Raw genomic sequence first — 20,297 nt, 5'->3', positions numbered from 1 at the left:
CGAACGTCCGGCGACCGTTGCGAAGTGCCAGTCTGGGGGGTTCGACCGTCGAAGCTCCACACGCAGATGCTGATCTGCCCAGCTGCTGCTTCCGGCGGCGACGATAATTAGTGTGCACACGCGAGCTGATGCACGAAACATATCGGTATTCGCTATTCAATAGCACCACGGGCTCATCCGCATGCATTCCCACACCTGCAGAACCCGAGCAGCCAGGGCACGGAGACACGCACCGGATGCCGCACCGAAGTTCGAACGAACCAGGCGGAAGCGGAAGCGCATTCGCAGCGCAGAGCCCACGGACGAATGGGAATGCGAACGGTCGAGCGAGCAAATGGGAGACAGGCCCGAACAGCGAGAACAAGAGCACAAATTTGCGCCCCAAACGTCAGCGAACGAGCAGGAACCGCCAACGAAACTGCACACGTACCGCTCAGAATACTGCAAATTACCACCGCTCCCGTGCTGAAGCCTCGAATCTGGAAACTGCATTCCGCGTCCCGCATCCCTAGCCTGCCCTGCCCGTGCCTCCCAACCTCGCAAACTCCCAGCACACCCCGCCAGCCCACCTCCGCAAGCCCAACACGACCCACTCTACTTGCGCATCCCCGCCGAGATAGCCGTCATCTTGTCTGGCGAGTCCCGAAGATAGAACAGCTTCGCCCTGCGCATCCTCGTCCCTGCCCTGCCCTCGGTTCCTCTCGCTCCCGCGCGGTTCAGCACCTTGATGTCTTTCACGTGCGGCGAGCACACAAAGTACTGCACTTCCACGCCCGTGCGGTTGATGATGTTCCGGAGCAGAATCGACGTGTCCGCGCCGCGCCGGCGGATCGACAGCAGCACGCCCGTGAAGCTCGTCGGGGCGTACCCCGCGCTGACCTGCAGCACCGACCCGGGAAGGATGCGTTGTGGGTGACGTTTTCCGAAGCGGGCGAGCAGAGCGGCCTTTTCGGGCGTGAGGAGGCGTTGGGTGAGGTAGGACATGAGCCCCTTGCCAGCTTTTAGCGGCTCTGTTACTGGCACGGCGGGCGGCGGGGGAAGTGTGGCGACTGTAGAGAAGGGATACGGCTGCGCCGTTGTTGACACGAGTCGCCTAGTGCATTGTCTGAGGGCGTTGAGCATGGCGGAGAGCGGTAGTGGCAACAGGCGTTCGCCAGCAAGATGTTGAAAGCTTGCGGACAGACTGAGAAACGACGAAAAGGGAGGCGCGCTCCACGTGACACAGACGCCCAAAGCAAACGCGAGTCGCGACGCGCCGGAAGTGGGGTTCTTGACCATTCCCTACTTGGACCTCTGCGACTCTGTGCTCATGCTTAGAACCCCATCTCGTGAGATCTTGGATGGGACAGCTTTCTACAGATGTGACAAAAGAGAAATGCTTCCGCGACGCTTCGCATGACAGAAATCTGAGCGCTGAGCGCCCGACGCGAACTCAGATCCGGTTGGTGGACAAGTAACCTCGGGCATGCGAAGATCCTTGAGAGAAGTGTTGGAAGATTTGTCTCGGCCCTCGTTGGGTCCCCCGATTTCCTAGGAACGAGGAACAGATAAAAGGACCGACCGGAAGCAGGCGCTTGCGTTTGGCAATGGTGCTAACCAGCTCACACTCGGGAGCAATTGCCTCAGATGGCATCCCTCTAAATACGTAGATGAACGGACGTATCGCGACAAAGACCTGTCAAGGTGCAGATCGATACTGGCCAAGATGCGTGAAAATTTAAAACGCCGGTGAAAGGGAAGGGAAGGGATGACGAGAAGCCACAGCACATTGCGATCGTGGCGGGTCCTCACCAAGTTAATCTTCTTGAAGCTCTCTCTCTCGCGATATTCAGGGGCACGCTCTTGTCGGAAATGCAGGATGAAATTTGGGTACGATACGTATAGCAACAGCAAGATCACTGCGGTGAGATGCAGGGGAACAGCCCAGACGCATCCAAGTCGAGGAATGCAAGATAGGTGGTATTGCGGACGACGTGGGTGAAGAAGTGGGAGAAAGCGAGAAAATGACGTACGGGAAGGGCGTATCAAGGACATATGAGGCTAGTGGATGGCCTTCGAGCGAGAAGGAGCAGGCTTCTGGCTGGTTCCGGATGTCTGGACGAGAACGCTCTATGTACGAGGACGCGCTGGCACGTTGTGTGCTGCGAGGGTGCGAAGACAAAAGCTGTCGAGGCCAGGGGTGCTGTGCTGCGCGAGATGGCGGAGGCTGTGGTGAGTTATGAATGAACGCCGATAGGAAACGAGCGGCCAGGATGGTGTGCTCGTTGCGATCGCGGTCGTGCGGTGATGGAGGCTGGAGGTACGCGAACGGCTTTGGGGTCGGCAAAGAGGAACGTGGTGGGAAGCATGCGGCGCTGAGGCAGTGAGGAGGTTTGTCGGAGGAGTGAGAAGGGACCAGGGAATGTGGGAGAGGGGAGAGTCAGTTGGTGTGGTCAGACGGAGGTAGGTTTGGAGGACGGTCACGTGTATGGCCTGGAAGATGGAGATTTGGACTCTGGAGGATCGTCTGTGCGACGAAAGAGGGCGGGTGACGGACGGAGGAAGCCCTCGCTCGGAGGCGATTGCATGCACGCCCACTGCAGTGGCACAGCTGGGCAGCTGCCAGTGCAGGGGCGCAGAAGCCATATCCGTCCCTTCTGCGCTTGTTTCCGAGAAACGCGCCCGTTAAACTCTCGTTTATTCCTCTCTCGGCCTCTCTCTCTTCTTTTCCCTCATATAATCCCTTCTCTTTCTCCACCAGGGCCACGCCCGTTTTCTGTCTCCAGCCGCATCTGCTGCTGGTCTATATAATACCTCCCTTCCCTTCTTCTTTCGCCACTTTTCGTTCGCAGCCCCCATGGCCCTTGCTGCCCTCCCCGTCGAGCTCCTCGACGCCGTCCTCGCGCCTCTCACCGCCGCCCCTCCCGCCCTCGCCGCCGCGGCGCGAACATGCTCTGCCCTCAACCCTGCGGCCATCCGCCTCCTCTATCGCCATCTCTCCCTCTCCGCCTACGCCCGCAACCTCTCCCTCATCCACCTCCTCGCCGCAAGTCCCAATCTCGCCCGCCTCGTCCGCACATTCTCCATCCACCTCGACGATGCCGAGCCAGCCGTCCTCCCAACCTACTCCGACCTCCAGTGTGCCCTGCACCTCATGACAAACCTATCCAGTCTCGCGCTCTATGTCGACGCTTCCACCAGCTGGATTCTCTCACCGCCCGAGGGCGAGAGCGGCCAGAAGTCTGGCGATGTCACCATTCACGGACCCCCATTCCACCCGCGTCTCGAGCATCTGACCTGTAACTTCCCGCTCGACGCGCACCTTGCCTCATTCTTAGGCCAAGTCCCTTCTCTTATCTCCCTCACCCTCTCCTCCTTCGTCTCCGACACGGACCCCGAATCTGACTCTGGACACGCTCCTCCACCCAACCACGTTCACATCCCTTCGTCACACCTCCCCCTTCTCGAAGCCTACACTGGTCCCGCCCACCTCCTTCCCACCCTTGCATCGCGTCCCCTCAAGGCTGTCCTCCTCTCCGGTGACCTCACTCTTGACCTCCTCCCGACCGCGGGCGCTCCGTGCCAGGATGCGATGATGTCGCGCCTCCGAGGAAAATTCCCAGCAGCCGACCGGCTCCCGAACGCAGACTCGCAACTCCAAGTGCTCAGCGCAATGACAAGCGCGCCCCCCGCAGACCTCCTCGAGAGCCTCGCGATCGCGTTCCCGAACATTGTATGCCTGCGCCTCATGACGACTCGCTCGCTGTGGGACCTACCTGACTTGGTGCGTAATCGCTGTCTTTTCATGACATCGCGCGCGAGAGAGCTGACTCAGGCATTGACTGCGCATAATCACAGGAGTTCTATTCGCGCATCGCGTCGACCCTCGAATCTCTGCCCCGCCTCACTTCGTTCGAACTCGCGGGCATCCATTGGCAGTCTCGCGCCAAGCCCTCGTCGTCCGAAGCAAAGATTGAGGAGAAAGAGTGGGTTTCTCCGCCTGTTACGCCGCGCGCCGCCTTGCCAGACGTCGACGACGAGTTCGAGGCCGATCGGGACTACGATTTCGACGGCGCGTTCCTGGATTGGTCGTACTAGGCTCCCCACGCGCGCGGCCGGGAGGCGATGAGGAGAGGTGGGAAGGGCGAGGTTTCGGCTTGGGACCCGCTCGGTGCGTCCTCTCCAACGCTCGTCACTGCTTGTCGTTGCCTTCTCTCCCTACCACTCCCGGCAAGAGAGCCAATGTTGTCGCCACCGTGCACCCTCGTTGCTCGCGATTCAGCGGCTTCCAGCGAGCCGTTGGTTGTGGCAGTTGAACGAACACTCCCATCCCCGCCTCCCTCCATGCCAAAAAGCTCAGCAACCTTCTGACGGTGCTGTCGTCCGGTCATTCGCGTTCTATCGTGCTCGGAACACAACCACATACCAGTATATGTCGCGGCCATATTTTTCGGTGCCGCCTTCACTACATTAAATGGACCCCGCCATGCCGACCTTTCGCGCCGCACAATCGGCTGCGTAATTTATCGACTCGACAGTCTCCTGAGGCCGTTCGTTGTCGTTCGGTTCGTTTTATGCACTTTACACACACATCGTACCTTTTCCTGCAATGCTGGTAATTCCTCTCTACCCCAATACCTTTCGTTTACGTTACTCCCTATGTATTCCTGCTTCTTGTCTCAATCCAACTTTCCCCATAATCCGTCTCGCCTCATCCCCCTGCCCCATACGTCCGCTGTGTCACTACTGTCTCTCCCGAATATTCTCTGTCGCACCCCATGACCGCCTCGATCGTAATTCTCTTCCCGCAGCATTTCCATTGAATTCCCTTGCTTCCTGGCTCGTCCCATGCATGCTACCTCGCACGTCAGTACACTGTTCCGCCCCCTGCTTCCATATCTGCGCTGGTAACTTAAGCCGCCGCAGTCCCCTGCACATTCTGCCGCCTTCACCCCGTCCCAGGGTCCTGCGTCGTCACTTTTAGCGTCACGATCCCGGTTTCGTCCTTTCTCGTTATACGCAGACTTTTCCAGGCCCTCGTCTCTCTCCGTCCATTCCCGCCCATGCTTCCCTCCTCCGTTTCCGTTTCCCAAACCTGTTTCCTTGCTTCCGTGTTTAGGTGCACACAGGCCGTGTCGACTACATTGTACACGCTAACAGTGTATCGTACCCCCGCTGTATGTACACGTACCGTAGACAGGTAATCCCGTAATATATAATGCCTTTCTCCTACCCTCCTACCCTACCCAGCGACGCGAAGACGCGACGCAACCCTCTTTCGTGCCGCTCCAGAGCTCCACCATCTACGCTCCTGCCGGCACCGCTTTTCTCGGGGACTTAGCACCCTACGCACGCAAGCCTCGACCAGTGGAGAGGCAAAGTCGCGTGGGCGACCTGCGAAGCCTTCTTCTCCTGCGCCCGTAGGTGATATGGGGAGGAGCGCGCTCCGTCCTTCCCATGGACCGTGGGTCGTGGCCAAAGGGCTCAGGCTCGTCCACGGCGCCAGTTGTGCAGGGAGGGTCCCCGGAATAGCACACACGCGAAAGGGGATCGAACTCATTTGTGGAGAAGAAGAAGACACCTGCGGATAACTCTGAGTTAGTTCTGCGACATGGACTCGCTCAATGCTTCGCGCGCGATACGCGATACGCGATACAAGACTCAAGTGGGAGGGATGTGGCCGGGGCACCCATACACGTTCGAGGTACGTCTTCGCAGCACCGGGTGCTCCAGCTTACGAAGATGAAGGTGCGTCCGATCGTCCGAGAAGCGGATGGTCGTTCATAAGCATGTGTGCAGTAGTGGTCCATGGGTACCCGCTCGGCCAATGGATAGCAGGTTGCTGAGCTACGGCCCACGGGCGATAGCAAAGAGCTACTAGAAGCGTTCGACGTGCATGCTGTTTGGGACGCGAACGGTCGACCCGCGCAGTGGTGCGTGAGTAAGGGGAGGATGTGCACTCGTCCGATAGCGGTCCAGGGTGTGCTTGCGTGTAACGCGGACGTGCGGATGTCGGAATGCTCAAGAGACCTCCTCTTCCGTTCCGTCGAGTCAATGTCGGACGCGGGACAGGCACCTCGGCGTCGGAGTTGGAGACGGATCCGAGGTGGAAGCCGCCTATGCCAAAGCTTGTGCTTGCGTTTCGTGCACTAGAGGATGCGAGATGTGATACGGGCGCACCCCAGATCCAGGGAAGGTGGGCGTGGGGCACAACGCGCTGCATATAGCCTAGTCGAACCGTCGAGACAAGGGCGATAGGTAGCGCAGAGACGTGAGCAAGCACACGAGACGCGACGAGAACGCACCTCGCAGACGCGAGAACTGCAGGCCGATCGCGATATGTCAGACTCACGTTTGAATTGCAGCAGGAACTGTCCACGGGCCACAGTCACACATCGCCTTCGCACACGCTGCGAAGAAATCGGGATCGTAGATATATCGGAGGACATACGCACATTGTATATACAGCAGCTATCACCGGCGCTCCGTTGTCCGAGCCCGGGAACGGGTGACGGCATGGATGATAACCATCTCTTCCTCCGAGCCTCAACTGCCTCGAGGAGATGCCGGAGCGCGAGGCTGGGAGGTCCGTTTGCCTGATCCGATATAAAAAGTTCGAGCACCGTCGTATCTTGACTCCGCTCATGCTCACGACGGGACAGTAGATAGTCACAGTCGAGGCACGCTGCGCACGCCGAAGATCTTGAGGATCAGCTGCTGCCCTGGGATGGAGCTGCACCCGCTTCGCTTCTTCCGAGGCCCAAACTCTCCTGACGTCCGAGGCGTGAACCTTGCGCTTCCCCTATCGGATGGAAACCTTCGCGAGAGTTCAATCCGTAGGACGAAGTCGGGGAACGCGTCTAGTGGAATGTAGTCGTGATCCCATTCGGTGTGAAGTCCGCCGAAGCGACGATGGGCCCATCACCACCATCTGAACGCGGCATTGGTCGGCCGGCCATCATGGCCTTCACGAACTCCTTGTGCCTCTGGTGCTCCTTGCAGCCTAGGCGACAGCATTCAGCGGAAGGGCATCGCTGATAGCGGCAAGTGGGTCATGGATGATGTACGTACTCTTCTTATGCGCCTGCCAGTCTTCCTTCTGGCAAGCCGCCCCACAATAGACGACTTCTTTGCAACCGCCACAGCGCTTGAACTCGGCCGCGCGAACTTCTCGCGTATTGCAGCCTTCTCGAGCGCACGTCTTGAGAATGTGAGCCTTGGCTCCCGCGTCATTGTTCGCCCACTCCCACACGTCCGGAGCCATCCACAGGTTCTGCGTCAACCAGAGGTAGTCATGTGCTTCCTCCGGGCCATTGGGTGAGCGCGGCAGATTGTTGAGTGTTTCTGTCAAGAGATTCACGATGAGATGCCGATAGTGGATGGCGGGAGAACTCGAAGTCGAAGCACGTACTCGGCTGTTCAACCCTGGCAAGGATGCGCACCAGGATGTGCGGGTTCGTTTTTGCAGATACACTTAGGTACTGTCTCGCAATCTCACAGTCCCCCCAGAGCTTGTACGATGCAAGGGCAGCTGTGTAAAGGATCGAGCATGGGGCGTACTTGTTTTCCTCAGCGAACCTGGCAGAAAGCGGGGTCTTGCTCGGTGGCTCAAACGCACAACCCCCTCGGGGAGGCCAATCGACGTGGCGGGGCAAATGTAGCCAAGCTTGAGCAAATGAAAGCGCGTCGGCGGTACGGCCAGCTTGAAGAAGAACTGAACCCAGCCAGAATCGTTGGCCCAAGTTGTCTCCCGGACAGAGACGAAGCATCTCAATGATGGTGTTCCTGGACGGCTTTCAGTCAGAACGTTTCGGGAGCGCTGCTGGAGTAACGCTAAACTTACGCAGACTTCTGGTAGTCTTTGATTTCGAAGGCGAGACGGACTATTGCTTGAAGGACGCGCATATATGGTCGTGTCTCGAGAAGACCCCAGAACTGACCAACGCGTGAGCCAGCGCGGTCGTCCTCGAAACAATCAGGTCCAAATACGCGAATGAGATGTGCGCGACCTAGTTGACGATGAGCGATCCTTCATGCAGGTACGATGAGAACAACACATACCCCGAGCTGCACCTTCCTCGAGCAACTGTACGCCCTCGTTCATGGTGGGCATCAGAAAAGCCATCTGTACGATAGCGTCGAGATTGTTGGGGTCCTCCATCGCTTTGAATAAGTAGGGGAGAGCCTGCTTGGGCTTGCGCTTCCGACAAAGGTCCTCCGCTATCCTCAGGCTTCCCGATGTCAATCGCGCAGAAAGAATCACAGGGAGGACGAAAACGCTCACTTTCTAGCAGACTCTTCCGATACTGTTCCACCGCCTACGCCCATGAAGGACTCTGCACCCATCCGTTTGTCCATGGTGCGAGATTATCCGCCACGTATCAGTTGGTGATACAAGTACGAAAGCAAGGAGAGCGAGCAACGGAGCGCTGGCGACGCGTCGGTTTACCGTGACCAACCGCGACCGTGACATCATACGGATCCAGACCAAGTACTAGCCGAGCGTGTCATGGACACCGGTGCGCACTATTCTGACTGAATTTGTCAGTGCTAAGGCGGTGGAGGAGTCGTAACGACTGTGCTATCAAATCGGCACGACAAATTACGCGCCGACCGCATCGTATGCAAGTCACAAACATATGAAGGACAAGAAGGTGACAACTTGTTATACTCTAAACTGGCATCTTCCATGGATAGTTGGGCCACATCGGGCGAGGGCTATAAAAAGACTTTTCGCGCGAGTAGTCCGGGCCCGGATCCAGGAAGTTGTACAAAGGAGGGGATCTGGTCTGCATGTCCTTGACGCGTGCGCGGCATACTGCAATGGGGTCGCCGGATGAGCACACGACCTCTAACGGTAGATATCACACATACCAGGTTTGTGCTGAGGCCAGTGCTTCCTCTGACAAGATGTGGAACAATAGTACGCTTCTCTGCAGCCCGAGCATTGCTTGAACTGCAAAGGATTTGTCTCACAAACTTTGCAGTGCCCTGCACACTTCCGCAAGATGAGTTTCCGAACCTCGGAGTCACCGTTCGCCCAATTCCAGACGTCGTTCTCCATCCAGATATCTTGCGCGAGCCAACAGTAGTCATGCGCATCTTCGTGCCGGTTCATGTCGCGAGTTCGTCGATACCGCTTGTCTGTAGTGTGAGCGTTGAGGATCAGTACCGTTATTAAACAGGACCCAGGAAGCACATACGGGGTCTCTTCATTCGTCCCAGTAACCGCGTCATGATCAAGGGACATATCTCAGCGCCTAGCCGCAAGCATTGCCGTGCGAGCTCACAATCCCCCTTGAGACGGAAAGCTGCTAAAGCAGCATTGAAAAGCTCGCATGCAGCCCCACTACCCTTCCTCTGGTACTCCACGATCTTGTCGTTTAATGGTTCCAGGATATATGTCTGCTTGTTCCAGTGAATCCGCACACGCGGGTATCGATCCCAGTTTGGATCTAGCCATACACGACAAAGCCCTAGAGCATCTTCGTAGCGGCCGGCCTTGAGTAAGAGGGTGCCGAGCATGTGGCGCTGACCAATCTCGTCGTCGTAAGAGACCCTCAGTGACTCCGAGCTTGCCTCGCTAGGGAACGGTGAGTACGGATCATGAAGCAGGTGGACATCGCGTGCTCACATGCCCTTGTTCAGGTCACCGCCCTCAATGGCTACCTGGGCGATGGCGAGGAGGGTCCTAAGGTACCGTTCTGCGCCCCATATACATTCGAACTGTCCGAAGTATTGCGAGTTATCGTCAAAACAGTCTTCCCCCATTCCTTTGATCAAGTATCTCCGTCCTAGTAGTTTCAAACAACCTGAGTCAGTGACATGGGCGGGCCAATGCAACGGAGAGTACGGGCCTGTGTCCCGAATTTTGTCGAGTAGCGTCATAGCCAAGGATTTGTCTGGAAAGTACTTCACCATGCGCAGAATGTACTCGATGTTGTCGGGATCCTCCAGGGCTCTCTCGAAGCAAGGGACGCAGAGCTCGTACTCATGCTCAAGGAACAATATCCTCCCGCTCGACAACCTGCCATGAGTAGACAAGTATTTAAAGCTGTTGCTTGCAGGAGAACAATCATCAAACTTACTCTTTCCAAGCTTTCCGCGCTGTCTTGGGATCTACAGCGGGCTTCGCATCCCAAGGAATATCGGAGCCCCATGACGACTCTGACCCGAGGTCGTCCTCATCGTCTGTGTAATCACTATAGTCGTGCCGATTCATGCCAGACTAGAAGGGGTGCAAGTGGCTCAAGGCTGAGGCAGAGAGACAAGGCATGACGCATGGCGGCGAGACGCATCATTGTGCATGGTTGGCGGTCGGATAAAGGCCACCTGGAGGCGCGCAACGCCACAAGCGCGACGATTGGATGTGACGAGACGCGCTGTGCACGTGATGTCACACGTCGTCACGCTGTAGAGCTTCGGAAGTTTGTGGCACTGGCACTGGGCAGACGCATTCCCGCTGACGTCTTCGACAGCTGGCAGCTACGGCTAGAACTGCAGCTTTGTTCTCTTACCCCTAATTCATCGACTATGGCTGACGAGACATCGACCACACCAACACATGCCGCTGAGACCGTCATAGACAATGCGGAGGAGGAGGATACTGTACGTGGAGCACGAGGCTGCCAGTTACACAGTTCGCTGATGCTTGGCTTTGCATGCCAGGAAATTCTGCTCATGAAGCAGAGGGTTGAGGAGATGGAGCGAGAAGCAAACAAGCTCAGAGAGCTTCAAGCGGCCGCAGAGAAGGCGGAACAGAGCGCAGGGGGCGAGCAAGTGCCTATGGAGACCGAGGAGGACAAGGCGGCGGCTGACAGCAGGAGTATATATATTGGCAACGTATGTTTTAGCGTCTTCCATAATCCTCAAAGATGCTCATACTATGGAAAGGTGGACTACGCGGCCACCCCCGAAGAGATTCAACAACACTTCCAGGCGTGTGGGACCATCAACCGAGTAACTATCCTCTGTGACAAGTTCACTGGACATCCCAAGGGGTACGTTTGACTGTCTGTGTAGACTGTACTTTCGCTAAAATGTCTTTTCCTCTTGACCCTCAGATACGCATACGTAGAGTTTGCGGAGCCAGAGTTTGTGGATGCTGCGCTTGCTATGGACAACTCGCTGTTCAAAGGACGTCTCATCAAGGTATGTATATGTGCCATCTTGCCCTTGGAAGTGTTTCACATTGTGCTTTAGGTTACGCCCAAACGAACAAACATCCCGGGTTTCAATCGTGGACGTGGGAGGGGAGGGTATCGGGGTGGGTATCGGGGCGGGTACAGAGGAGGTTCGTCCGGATATGCTCCTTACCGTGGTCGTGGCAGGTGAGTGCGCCAGTCCGGTACTTGAGCCATTCTCTGAACGAAGCTGTAGGGGACGCGGTAGAGGCTACTAGCCTTACAAAACGGACCCTTCACGTGCATGCACATTCTCGCCACGTTCTGTACTTTCTATCTATGATGTAGCCTTGGGCGGTACGCCTTCTTATTCTGATATCATCACGCTGATTCATTCTTGTATGCATGCGCATCCTGCGTCTATGAGACAACAAAAGAACACCATGCATGGGTCTACCACATTGTCGCATCCTCTGCTACCATCAACATCATGTTTGAAGCGGTTCTATGGAACGGACTTCCCATGATCTTTCAATGTTGGGACCACTCATCCAAGAACGTAGTCTCAGCAACGACGGTGTGGTATTGGTCACAGGTTCGTCCGCAAATTCGATTGCATATATTGGCCTTCATAGGGCGGCCTTAGTATCGCTCGATGCAGTTAGGCAGGCGTTCGGATGGTCGATCATCCTTGACGCGTTCTACCTGCGCCCCGCGTTACACCGCGCATGGAAGCCCCGGACATCAATTTGGTTCTGTATAAAGGGTGGCGCTGGCTCAGCATCTATCCTTCATCTCCCACCTCGCTCCTTGGTTTGTCACCCATGCTATACTTGATTTTCCTCGTGATCTTCGCCAATTTACACCACGCACTCTCCGCTAGACTTCAGTTCCCCGGCGATGCAGGTGCCCGCATCCAGCTACCAAAGCGCAGCTCACTCACCACCGAAGACGGTACTTTCGACCATGTCAAGGCGGTCAAGCACACGATCAAAATTGTGAAGTGCGTTCAGTCCCAGTGCGTCGTATCTCAGGGCTTTAACTGATTTGTATTCAGCAAGTACCGTCATAATCTACTTAACTTCCAACAGAACTTCGGCTTCCCCCCAGGCTTCGTGTCTCTTCCTCCGCTCGTCGTGTTGCCCGGAGAACAGCTAGAGAAGCGTCAGAAAGAGTCTCTCACTGATGAGGAAGACGATGTCGAGTGGGCGGGCAACATCAAGATTGGGACACCGCCCAAAACTTTCCTCATCGACTTCGATACGGGATCAGCAGATCTATGGATTCCATCTTCAGCATGTTCGCAGTGCGCCTCGTCAAAGGGCAAGTACGATGCATCAGCTTCATCAACCGGTGCGAAGAAGAACGAGAGCTTTGAGATACGCTACGCCGATGGTTCCAACGCGACTGGCCCCGTCTACACCGACACCGGTGAGTACATGGACCAGCCCACTATGTACCCAGGCACATTGGGCTCATAATCGCCTCTCACAGTGACTGTTGGTGGTGTTAAGGCGACAGGACAGTACTTCGGCGCTGTTACGTCGGAGTCGTCCAATTTTGCCCAGGACCCCATTGACGGAGTGCTTGGACTCGCCTTCCCTTCCATCTCCAGGCTTAGGCAGGTGTGTTTCAGTCATGCGCAACCACCATCCAGCAGACACATCTGACCACATTTGATAGTCTCCATTCTTCGTCACCGCGAGCGCCCAGAGATCTGTCAAGGACGACGTCTTCGCGTTCAAGCTTGCGTCCAATGGGTCTGAACTCTATCTCGGAGGCACCGACACGTCCCTGTACGAGGGTGCCATTGAGTACCACAACGTGTCGTCCACGGTTGGCTACTGGATTATTGGCGGCGCAAGCGCGGAGGTCGACGGCAAGAGCGCGGTGTCCGGCTTCCAGACCATCATCGACTCGGGCACTTCGATCATGTACGGACCGCCGGCCGCAGTACAGGCGTTCTACAAGGCCATTCCGAACTCGAAGCTTTTCGATAAGGCGAACGGGTTCTATACGTTCCCGTGCAGGACCCCGCCGCAAGTGGCGTTCAACTGGGGCGGCAAGTCATGGGCTATCAATGAAGCGAAGTGCGTTGTCTTGCTGATAGCATTGACGGGAAGGACTGAATGTGCGCCTAGCTTCAACTTCGGGGAGACGGAGAAGGGTTCTGGGGAGTGCGTTGGGACTCTTGCCGGTCAAGACCTGGGTCTGGGTAACAATACTTGGTTGCTTGGAGACAGGTACGTTATCGAACTGAATTATTACACCAGCATCGTTTGACAACGGGACATTCCGTCATAGTTTCATGAAGAATGTGTACAGCGTGTTCTCGTTCTCCAAGAACGCTGTCGGATTCGCTACTCTGAAGTGAAGAGGTCATGGACTGCAGGACTGGATTCTCACAATGCATTTGGACAGATGAGTGGATCCTATGTAGTACCGTTGATTGATTCCTGTATCCTCGCCCTCCGCATTCGAATTGAATCTTTGACCCGGATGTGGCACTCACGTACTACCGGAGGGCGATGAAGTGACTCAAGTCCTCAAAGTGTGCCATGCCACTATTGTAGCAGCTGTGACTAGGACGCAGTAGTAGAAGTATAGATGTCGCGTACAGCCATCATCCATGTACTTCGTCATGTTATCGCTTCTGTACTTTGTAGCGTAAGTGTGGTCGTTCACACCGCCCCGACCGGTCCGATTTGCCGGGGCGGGCAGCGACCAAGGCCTGGTGCTTTTGGTAAGGCAGCACACTTGACTTGACTACTTTCTGTTGTACACATCCACTCACTCGTCCGGCTGCAACATTCCTCGCTTGTTTGACCGATCGATGAAGCTCTAGACTTGCATTGCGGCTCTCCAGCATGCTCAGATCTACGCGCTCTCTTCTTGCTCGTCGCGTCGGTGCGCGGGTGGTCTTGCCCCACTTGAATGTTTGCTCTAAGGGCCTCCCTCGTTCCCAATTCGCGGGATTCCATACTTCTGCAACAACCGCAAACTCTGAGACATCAATAAGGCACGCCAGAAACACAGGTATGTTTCGAAGTCCTGGCGCCACCTCATCATCTTCATGTCTCTGAGTAGTCCCGTTACCAAGACGCACGCACACATGTGGTGCTCTGACACCTGAGGACGCGGAGAAACATGTTGTGCTTACTGGATGGTTCTCTTCAAGAGGGTATGTAGGCTTCGTTGTGATTTTCACCGACTGGTACCAACCCTTCGTGCACCTTCCAGACAGATGAGCAAGAAATTCTCGTTCTTCCAGCTACGCGATTCATACGGCGCAACGCAGCTCATTGCAGACGTGCGCACATGTGGCGAAGAAGTACTGGCTACTATGCGCAAGATACCGAATGAGTCAACGGTGATGATAGAAGGCACCGTCCGCGTTCGACCCAAGGGACAGCGCCGCGATGTATGTGTTCCTCTTTGACAATTCACTCGTCACTTGCCAATATCATTCCTGGTGCGCAAGGTTCCCGCTGGTCATGTTGAGGTCGCTGTGACGTCCTTCACTCTGTTGAACCCCGCGGACCGCTTGCCCTACGATCCCGACGACACCCTGAACTTGGTACGCGCTCTCTAGTAGTAGGGATTTCCATTCTTTGGGAAAGTTTTGTCGCTGATCTCTTGATAGGCCAATGAAGAACTCAGATTGAACTACCGTTACCTCGATCTTCGTCGGCCAGAACTCATGGCAAACTTGAAGAAGCGCAGCGACGTAGCGTTCCTCGTGCGCTCGACTTTGCATGACGAAGGTAAGTCATGATGGACGCATCCAGTGTAGGCTTCACTGAGAACGTACGTGCTCACAGGCTTCACCGAAGTCGAGACGCCAATGCTGCTGAATTCCAGCCCGGAAGGAGCTCGCGAGTACCTCGTACCAGTCCGTGCTCGACGGTCCAAGACAGGAGAACCCGTTCAGCCGATGTTCTATGCATTGTCCCAGTCTCCACAACAGCCTAAACAATTATTGGTCGCCTCCGGTGCTGTCGATCGATACTACCAAATCGCGCGCTGCTTCCGCGATGAGGATGGTCGATCAGATCGACAACCCGAGTTTACCCAGGTCGATCTCGAGATGGCGTGGGTCAGTTGGGGAAATGATCATGCTGCACCTGGGGACCCGTGGCGGATTGGCGGCCATGAGGTTCGGGACGTCGTTGAGAACGTTGTCCGCAACATCTGGCGCAAATTTGAGGGGAAAGAACTCAGTAACAGGTTTAGAGTCATGACCTATGACGAGGCGATGAGCAAGTATGGCTCAGATAAGCCGGACTTGAGGTTTGGCATGGAGGTGAGTGCATTGCGGTCCGGCGACTGAGGCAGTACTGACCCAGAATAGATTAAAAACGTCACCGATATGTTGCCTCCACTGCTGCGTTCAGCATTCCAAGCCAAAGGAGAGGTCCTCGAAGCACTGGTCCCGGAGTTTGCCCTCGAAGACCCTTCCAACGTAATGCCAGAAGGGGTCGAGCGAATTCGCGTGCCATCCCAATCGACATCTCCCAACCGTGACCTGTGGCTGTTGCAGCAGAGCAACATAATCAGAACCACGCTGGGTTCCGATGTGCCCGACCTGTCGGAATTGATAGACTTCGGCCTTACGGGAAGGTTAGGATTGGAGCGCGGCGGTCACCTCTTCCTGGCGAAACGGAAGGCACGGCTTGAGGTACGTGCGTTCTACCCATTAACCACGCTCACGACGCAACTCATGCTGCAATCACACAGGGCGGATCGACGAATCTTGGGGTCCTGCGCCTTGGGCTTGTAAACCGTGTCAATCAGTTGCATCCGGGCACCGTGAAGCTCAGTGATGAGCCCAAATTCCTGTGGGTGACGGAGTTCCCTCTTTTCACGCACGCGGACGAAGACAAGGAGTTCCTTGCACACGGACGCTGGAGCAGCTCGCACCACCCGTTCACTGCGCCCATGTGGGAAGACATCGAGGATATGTACGCGGGGAACATTGAGGAGGTACGCATCGGCTGCCGGTATATGGTCACGTATGTTGCGAGTTAATCTTTGCGCCGTATGACAGGTCCGCGGACAGCACTATGATCTCGTGCTGAACGGATCAGAAATCGGTGGCGGCTCTGTCAGGGTGCACGACGCTGCAATGCAAGACTACATCTTCTCGAAGGTCTTGCAGGTGCGTATATATCCAGACGACTGCTGCATATAACACTCACTCAGCACACTCTGCGCTCTCAGCTTGACGAAAGAGAGAAGGCCTCCTTCAATCACCTCCTCCAGGCACTCCGCCTTGGTGCAGCCCCGCACGGGGGGTTCGCATTCGGTGAGCTTCTGCGTATGTCGCCATCCAGTACCAGAGCTGACGAGCTGGCAGGTTTCGACCGCCTGATGGCAATCTTATGCGGGAGCTCGTCAATCCGGGATGTCATTGCATTCCCTAAAACGCAATTCGGGCGCGACCTTCTCTTCAAAAGTCCCTCCCCGTCCTCCCCAGAGGTCCTCGCGCAATACGCCCTGCGGCCGCTCTCATAGGCACACATGTAATTGGCCACTAACTTTATGGTAATACACAGTAATTGTTCGATCCCTGCTCACGTTCATACCGGTTACACTACAAATAAATGGATTATAGCGCGCATATATACAAATGGTACAAGCGGTAACAACGACGAATGTGCATGTGTGATGAAAAACAACAATACGAAAGAGTCCAGCGCGTAACCCAATATGCCAGCCGAAGCAGAACAAGCTCATCAGGGCGAAGCGAGATGCGAAGGCAGCAAATGAATATGGGCGAGTGTAGAAAAAATGAGGTATCGCGAGCCTAGGAAGCTGAAGGGGTGTCCTACGAAGCTACAGGCGTGGTTGGTATAGCTGTATCGTCAGACTGTGGGCTGCGACTCCGTTCGGCATACGGCGTGCCTTCGAAGGAGGGTATAGGTGGTGAAGTGCGGCTCGCACGAAGTGTGTTCTGCGGGGTCGTGTCGTCTTCACCTCCACCCCCTCCTGTGGGAATGTCGAGGTCGGGCAACTTGGGCTTCGAGCTTGCCCACACCCCCGCATCCACCTCCCCGAGATCGGGAGCCTTCCCATTCGCTTTGGCAGATGACGATGCGTCCAAGCCGGAATCCGCAGACATGCTCCTGGCGTGGGCATCCTCCGTCTCGCCATTCTGCACTGCTTGCGGCGCCTCGCTCAGCACGGAAAGGACACTGCGCAGCTTGGACTCAGACTTGCGCGCATTATGCGAAAATGATGACGATGAGACAGGGTGTGAGTGCCGTCTGTTGATGCTGGCCAAGGGCGAAGCCGCCTTGGGAACGGCTGGGGGTGAGACCGACCGTGCAGGAGAGGTAGCACCAGAGCCGGGCGCCGAACCGCCTGGAGGGCTCGAAGGCACGTCTGCCCATGCTGCGGCGGTGTCGGGGAAGAAGCCGCCAGTGCTGGACCAGGAGTTCTTGCCTGAAGGGAGGCTGTCGCTGCTCTCGAGTTCGGGCGTGGACGCAGTTAGTGGGCTAGGAGATGATGATGGGGCGTTGGCAATCACAGACAGGGGAGGGAGGATGGTGAAGATTTGGTCCGCGGCAGGTGGCGGGCCGTAGGAGTCGAAGGGGTCGGGGACAGTTTGAAGCATGGGTTCTATGACTGGATCGGAACTGGCAATTGCATGAACATATGGGAGATGATATATATGGATGACGAATGATGACGTACGCTTTGGATGTGAGACGGTCGAATACGTCCATGGTTGAGCGGACGACGAGGCAGACCTTCCCTTGCACGAAATCCCACACCTCCTCTTCATGTTCAACAATCTGTTGGTAGTGGTGTGCCTTAAGTTCGTCAAGCTCGTCGACCTGTCGCTGCAACACCGCCAACGCTTCACGGAAGGTCTGCAAGTCTGAAGTGAATGTCAACAGAGCACGGTGATATGACGAGACAGATGCACGCACTTCTGCCCTTTTGCTTCATATTTCCCATCTCCGTCTGGCGAATTATCTTGCTCTTCTCCCGTAAAGCTTTCTCATATGCATTGGATCGTTCCTGAGACACATCAGCGACATTCCTCCGGTAGTTGGATATTAGCCTTACTGTAACTACGGTGCGGTAGTTCTCCAAGTGTTGGCGCAACGGCTTTTCGAACTGCTTGTCAAGTGTCTCGGCCTGTAATCGCGGGGTTGATACATCTGTCTCCATATTGCTGAATGGACTCACCATGACATGGAAATGGTTGCTCATGAGATGGTGCAAGCCGGCAGCTGCCTGCATCCGGGTTCCTGACTCGTAGTTAGGGCCTTTGAGACTTTCGCGGCGAAATGAGCTCCAGCGTGCGTGAGAACAGCTATAGGACGTACCCCGAACAAGCCTCCATCGCATCCGCAAAGCCCGCCGACGCTCTCGACATGGTCAACAAGGCCGCGCGATATGTTGCACACCGGTTCAATAGCTAGGTGATAAGCGCAACTTAGCACAGGGTCGTTCGGAGCTGCGGCGACGTCGCTCTCACTTCTTCATATGATTGCAGACTGGCCTTGAGGTTTGCGCGAGTGATAATCTTCTCGGGACCGTCTGGGCCGAAGTTGAGCACGGACGCGTTCGTAGTTTCCGTAAATGTCGGTGACGGCGGTCCTGGGGACATATCGCGCTTGGGTGAGAGGGCTTGTGTCCGAAGCGAGCGTACCCGGGGCATAGTGAGCGAGAGAGAAGGAGAGTGAGGTGCTGGAGATAGCGGAGGGGGGGATGAGGATAGAGACTGCGGCTGAGCGATGGTGCTAAGCAGCCTTAGCCCGGTCCTCGTCCTCGCAGCTCGCGGCAAGCGCGCCCCATCACATGGATCTGTGTCATGCCATATCAGGAAGGTATCCTAGTTCAGGCGCGCCGCCTCCAACCACAACATGTGTATTACTCTTAGCTACCGTGTCTGGTATACGTGCCTACAGACCGATACGGACTTTGCATATATACAATCGTGGTCCTATGGGGCAAGTTCCGCAATCGCCTTGCTAAGGAACTGCGCGGCACCATATACTTTGAACCATGCAGGCGCAGAGGGAGCTATTCTAACCTTCTCGCACTCCGCGGCAGAGTCCCCGACAAACCGGGCAACCACACCGACGTAGTCCTCAACGTCTCCCGCCTTCAACTCGTTATGCAGCGCGAACCGTGTGAACTCCCATCCACGCGGTTCTACCCCGTCAACCCGCACCAAATCATTCGGTACGTCGTACTCAATGCGGCTGAAGTCGAAGCCCATTCCTAGACCTAACGCCTTTGTGTATGCCTCTTTGAGCGTCCAGATAAGATAGAAACGGCGTAGCTGCTCGTGCTGAGACAGTGGAGGGGCGGGAGCAAGAGGGATGAGGATGTTCCGCTCAAGGTCGGTTAGCTTGAATATTTGATGTTAGCAGCAATAGGTTAGCAGGGCATAGTAGATCACCTGCTCATTGAAAATCTCAACGAAGCCTTGGAAGGTGTCTCGCTTCGGTAGTTGGAGTAGCATCACGTCGATACCTATGCGATAGGCTGGAGGATCTGAATAGAGGTCTGATCCAATGCTGAATGCCATCGCGACTATGCCATTGTCGTGAGTGATGTTGTACCCGATGTGCGGCGTGATAGGTGTGGTCTATGGACAGATGTTAATGCGGGTCACCAGGCAGGAGTCCCGAGACTTGCGATGTACGGTTTTCCCGCCTGGGTCTTGGCGAACGTCATGGCCATCACAGGGATACCCTTGCCCTTCAGTAGCAGTCGGGGTAATAGGCGTCCGATTAGACCACCTGCATTATAGTGCACTATATCAGACCACTCCCTCGTCAGCACAGGAGGCAGGAGAACTCACGGACGCTATCAATGCGATGGTAGTACTTCTGTACCTGAGAACTTGACTCGTAGTCCAACACGCTCAAAGCTCTGTTGTAGAGCTGCTGTCTCGTTTAGTCAGACTGCCTTTGTGGTCTTCTATCTACCTACCTCATTGAGATCGTTTACTGCAGTCGCGTCCAAGGTCACTGCCCAAACCTCCATGTTGCCAGGAACGAGGTAGGTGAGTGCCCAGCACCTGGTACAGTCCAGACGTGATTGTGACACGGTTGTGGCAGCACTAATGGCCTGAGTACCGACAGGTCTTCAAGCCGAACGTGGGGGCGGGAGGAGTCCGAGAAGAGCGTCACCGCGCGGACCGAGCCGCGGTGATCTGAGAGTTTATCTTAT

At 55.8% G+C, this 20,297-nt stretch overlaps 10 protein-coding genes across 10 annotated transcripts; 4 read left to right on the top strand and 6 right to left on the bottom strand.

The window, feature by feature from the left end:
- Window positions 1-157: 157 nt before the first annotated feature.
- Window positions 158-1,363, bottom strand: L226DRAFT_72645 (mitochondrial 54S ribosomal protein bL19m). Its single transcript, XM_067687196.1, has 2 exons — window positions 431-1,363; window positions 158-195 (listed from the first exon to the last, which is right to left on the bottom strand). The coding sequence occupies exon 1, from the start codon at window positions 1,276-1,278 to the stop codon at window positions 595-597; it is 684 nt and encodes a 227-aa protein (XP_067534951.1). The 5' UTR covers window positions 1,279-1,363; the 3' UTR covers window positions 158-195; window positions 431-594.
- A 682-nt stretch (window positions 1,364-2,045) lies between these two features.
- L226DRAFT_72587 (uncharacterized protein) lies at window positions 2,046-2,731 on the bottom strand. Its single transcript, XM_067687192.1, has one exon. The coding sequence runs from the start codon at window positions 2,623-2,625 to the stop codon at window positions 2,110-2,112; it is 516 nt and encodes a 171-aa protein (XP_067534950.1). The 5' UTR covers window positions 2,626-2,731; the 3' UTR covers window positions 2,046-2,109.
- Window positions 2,732-2,836: 105 nt separating this feature from the next.
- L226DRAFT_571287 (uncharacterized protein) lies at window positions 2,837-4,077 on the top strand (the record flags this gene model as incomplete). Its single annotated transcript, XM_067684530.1, has 2 exons — window positions 2,837-3,763; window positions 3,838-4,077. The coding sequence occupies 2 exons, from the start codon at window positions 2,837-2,839 to the stop codon at window positions 4,075-4,077; spliced, it is 1,167 nt and encodes a 388-aa protein (XP_067534949.1).
- Window positions 4,078-6,839: 2,762 nt separating this feature from the next.
- On the bottom strand, window positions 6,840-8,337 carry L226DRAFT_571286 (uncharacterized protein; the record flags this gene model as incomplete). Its single annotated transcript, XM_067684529.1, has 6 exons — window positions 6,840-6,982; window positions 7,051-7,323; window positions 7,391-7,764; window positions 7,823-7,988; window positions 8,041-8,210; window positions 8,264-8,337. The coding sequence occupies 6 exons, from the start codon at window positions 8,335-8,337 to the stop codon at window positions 6,840-6,842; spliced, it is 1,200 nt and encodes a 399-aa protein (XP_067534948.1).
- Window positions 8,338-8,536: 199 nt separating this feature from the next.
- L226DRAFT_535256 (uncharacterized protein) lies at window positions 8,537-10,306 on the bottom strand. Its single transcript, XM_067680869.1, has 6 exons — window positions 10,068-10,306; window positions 9,837-10,006; window positions 9,614-9,773; window positions 9,183-9,562; window positions 8,854-9,123; window positions 8,537-8,797 (listed from the first exon to the last, which is right to left on the bottom strand). The coding sequence occupies exons 1-6, from the start codon at window positions 10,199-10,201 to the stop codon at window positions 8,652-8,654; spliced, it is 1,260 nt and encodes a 419-aa protein (XP_067534947.1). The 5' UTR covers window positions 10,202-10,306; the 3' UTR covers window positions 8,537-8,651.
- A 320-nt stretch (window positions 10,307-10,626) lies between these two features.
- On the top strand, window positions 10,627-11,313 carry L226DRAFT_463694 (RNA-binding domain-containing protein; the record flags this gene model as incomplete). The annotated part of the gene is made up of 4 exons (XM_067675805.1): window positions 10,627-10,821; window positions 10,873-10,979; window positions 11,043-11,130; window positions 11,182-11,313. The coding sequence occupies 4 exons, from the start codon at window positions 10,627-10,629 to the stop codon at window positions 11,311-11,313; spliced, it is 522 nt and encodes a 173-aa protein (XP_067534946.1).
- Window positions 11,314-11,926: 613 nt separating this feature from the next.
- On the top strand, window positions 11,927-13,476 carry L226DRAFT_545880 (protease; the record flags this gene model as incomplete). Its single annotated transcript, XM_067682377.1, has 6 exons — window positions 11,927-12,105; window positions 12,160-12,533; window positions 12,597-12,727; window positions 12,786-13,192; window positions 13,244-13,345; window positions 13,407-13,476. The coding sequence occupies 6 exons, from the start codon at window positions 11,927-11,929 to the stop codon at window positions 13,474-13,476; spliced, it is 1,263 nt and encodes a 420-aa protein (XP_067534945.1).
- A 394-nt stretch (window positions 13,477-13,870) lies between these two features.
- On the top strand, window positions 13,871-16,737 carry L226DRAFT_535253 (uncharacterized protein). Its single transcript, XM_067680868.1, has 11 exons — window positions 13,871-14,138; window positions 14,190-14,283; window positions 14,343-14,523; window positions 14,584-14,679; window positions 14,746-14,866; window positions 14,924-15,405; window positions 15,454-15,780; window positions 15,840-16,085; window positions 16,150-16,260; window positions 16,323-16,407; window positions 16,459-16,737. The coding sequence occupies exons 1-11, from the start codon at window positions 13,970-13,972 to the stop codon at window positions 16,614-16,616; spliced, it is 2,070 nt and encodes a 689-aa protein (XP_067534944.1). The 5' UTR covers window positions 13,871-13,969; the 3' UTR covers window positions 16,617-16,737.
- On the bottom strand, window positions 16,673-18,857 carry L226DRAFT_535251 (uncharacterized protein). The gene is made up of 7 exons (XM_067680867.1): window positions 18,592-18,857; window positions 18,440-18,531; window positions 18,300-18,387; window positions 18,177-18,248; window positions 18,038-18,128; window positions 17,799-17,985; window positions 16,673-17,740 (listed from the first exon to the last, which is right to left on the bottom strand). Exons 1-7 carry the CDS (start codon window positions 18,772-18,774, stop codon window positions 16,930-16,932), a joined length of 1,524 nt encoding a protein of 507 aa, XP_067534943.1. The 5' UTR covers window positions 18,775-18,857; the 3' UTR covers window positions 16,673-16,929.
- Window positions 18,858-18,957: 100 nt separating this feature from the next.
- Window positions 18,958-20,224, bottom strand: L226DRAFT_613241 (uncharacterized protein). Its single transcript, XM_067686482.1, has 5 exons — window positions 20,058-20,224; window positions 19,927-20,008; window positions 19,761-19,864; window positions 19,522-19,710; window positions 18,958-19,470 (listed from the first exon to the last, which is right to left on the bottom strand). Exons 1-5 carry the CDS (start codon window positions 20,109-20,111, stop codon window positions 19,060-19,062), a joined length of 840 nt encoding a protein of 279 aa, XP_067534942.1. The 5' UTR covers window positions 20,112-20,224; the 3' UTR covers window positions 18,958-19,059.
- Between the last annotated feature and the right edge of the window lie 73 nt (window positions 20,225-20,297).

The sequence above is a fragment of the Lentinus tigrinus genome, assembly GCF_003813185.1.
Source record: "Lentinus tigrinus ALCF2SS1-7 unplaced genomic scaffold L226scaffold_13, whole genome shotgun sequence".
NCBI lineage: Eukaryota > Fungi > Basidiomycota > Agaricomycetes > Polyporales > Polyporaceae > Lentinus > Lentinus tigrinus.
The sequence above is the reverse complement of the archived record's forward strand: the minus strand, read 5'-3'. Positions and strand labels throughout refer to the sequence as shown.

Bases quoted from the DNA above. Each gene is read 5' to 3' on its own strand.
- L226DRAFT_72645 (XM_067687196.1), bottom strand. From the start codon at position 1,278: ATGGTCAAGAACCCCACTTCCGGCGCGTCGCGACTCGCGTTTGCTTTG.
- L226DRAFT_72587 (XM_067687192.1), bottom strand. From the start codon at position 2,625: ATGGCTTCTGCGCCCCTGCACTGGCAGCTGCCCAGCTGTGCCACTGCA.
- L226DRAFT_535256 (XM_067680869.1), bottom strand. From the start codon at position 10,201: ATGAATCGGCACGACTATAGTGATTACACAGACGATGAGGACGACCTC. The intron at 9,774-9,836 runs GCCCGTACTCTC...TGAAACTACTAG, and splicing joins CGACAAAATTCGGGACACAG to GACGGAGATACTTGATCAAA. The intron at 9,563-9,613 runs GTGAGCACGCGA...ACCGTTCCCTAG, and splicing joins GGTGACCTGAACAAGGGCAT to CGAGGCAAGCTCGGAGTCAC.
- L226DRAFT_535253 (XM_067680868.1), top strand. From the start codon at position 13,970: ATGCTCAGATCTACGCGCTCTCTTCTTGCTCGTCGCGTCGGTGCGCGG. The intron at 14,524-14,583 runs GTATGTGTTCCT...CTGGTGCGCAAG, and splicing joins CCAAGGGACAGCGCCGCGAT to GTTCCCGCTGGTCATGTTGA. The intron at 14,867-14,923 runs GTAAGTCATGAT...ACGTGCTCACAG, and splicing joins CTCGACTTTGCATGACGAAG to GCTTCACCGAAGTCGAGACG.
- L226DRAFT_535251 (XM_067680867.1), bottom strand. From the start codon at position 18,774: ATGCCCCGGGTACGCTCGCTTCGGACACAAGCCCTCTCACCCAAGCGC. The intron at 18,532-18,591 runs GTGAGAGCGACG...CTTATCACCTAG, and splicing joins GTCTGCAATCATATGAAGAA to CTATTGAACCGGTGTGCAAC. The intron at 17,741-17,798 runs GTACGTCATCAT...TGCAATTGCCAG, and splicing joins GACCGTCTCACATCCAAAGC to TTCCGATCCAGTCATAGAAC.
- L226DRAFT_613241 (XM_067686482.1), bottom strand. From the start codon at position 20,111: ATGGAGGTTTGGGCAGTGACCTTGGACGCGACTGCAGTAAACGATCTC. The intron at 19,865-19,926 runs GTGAGTTCTCCT...ACTATAATGCAG, and splicing joins CCATCGCATTGATAGCGTCC to GTGGTCTAATCGGACGCCTA. The intron at 19,711-19,760 runs GCAAGTCTCGGG...ATCTGTCCATAG, and splicing joins AGGCGGGAAAACCGTACATC to ACCACACCTATCACGCCGCA.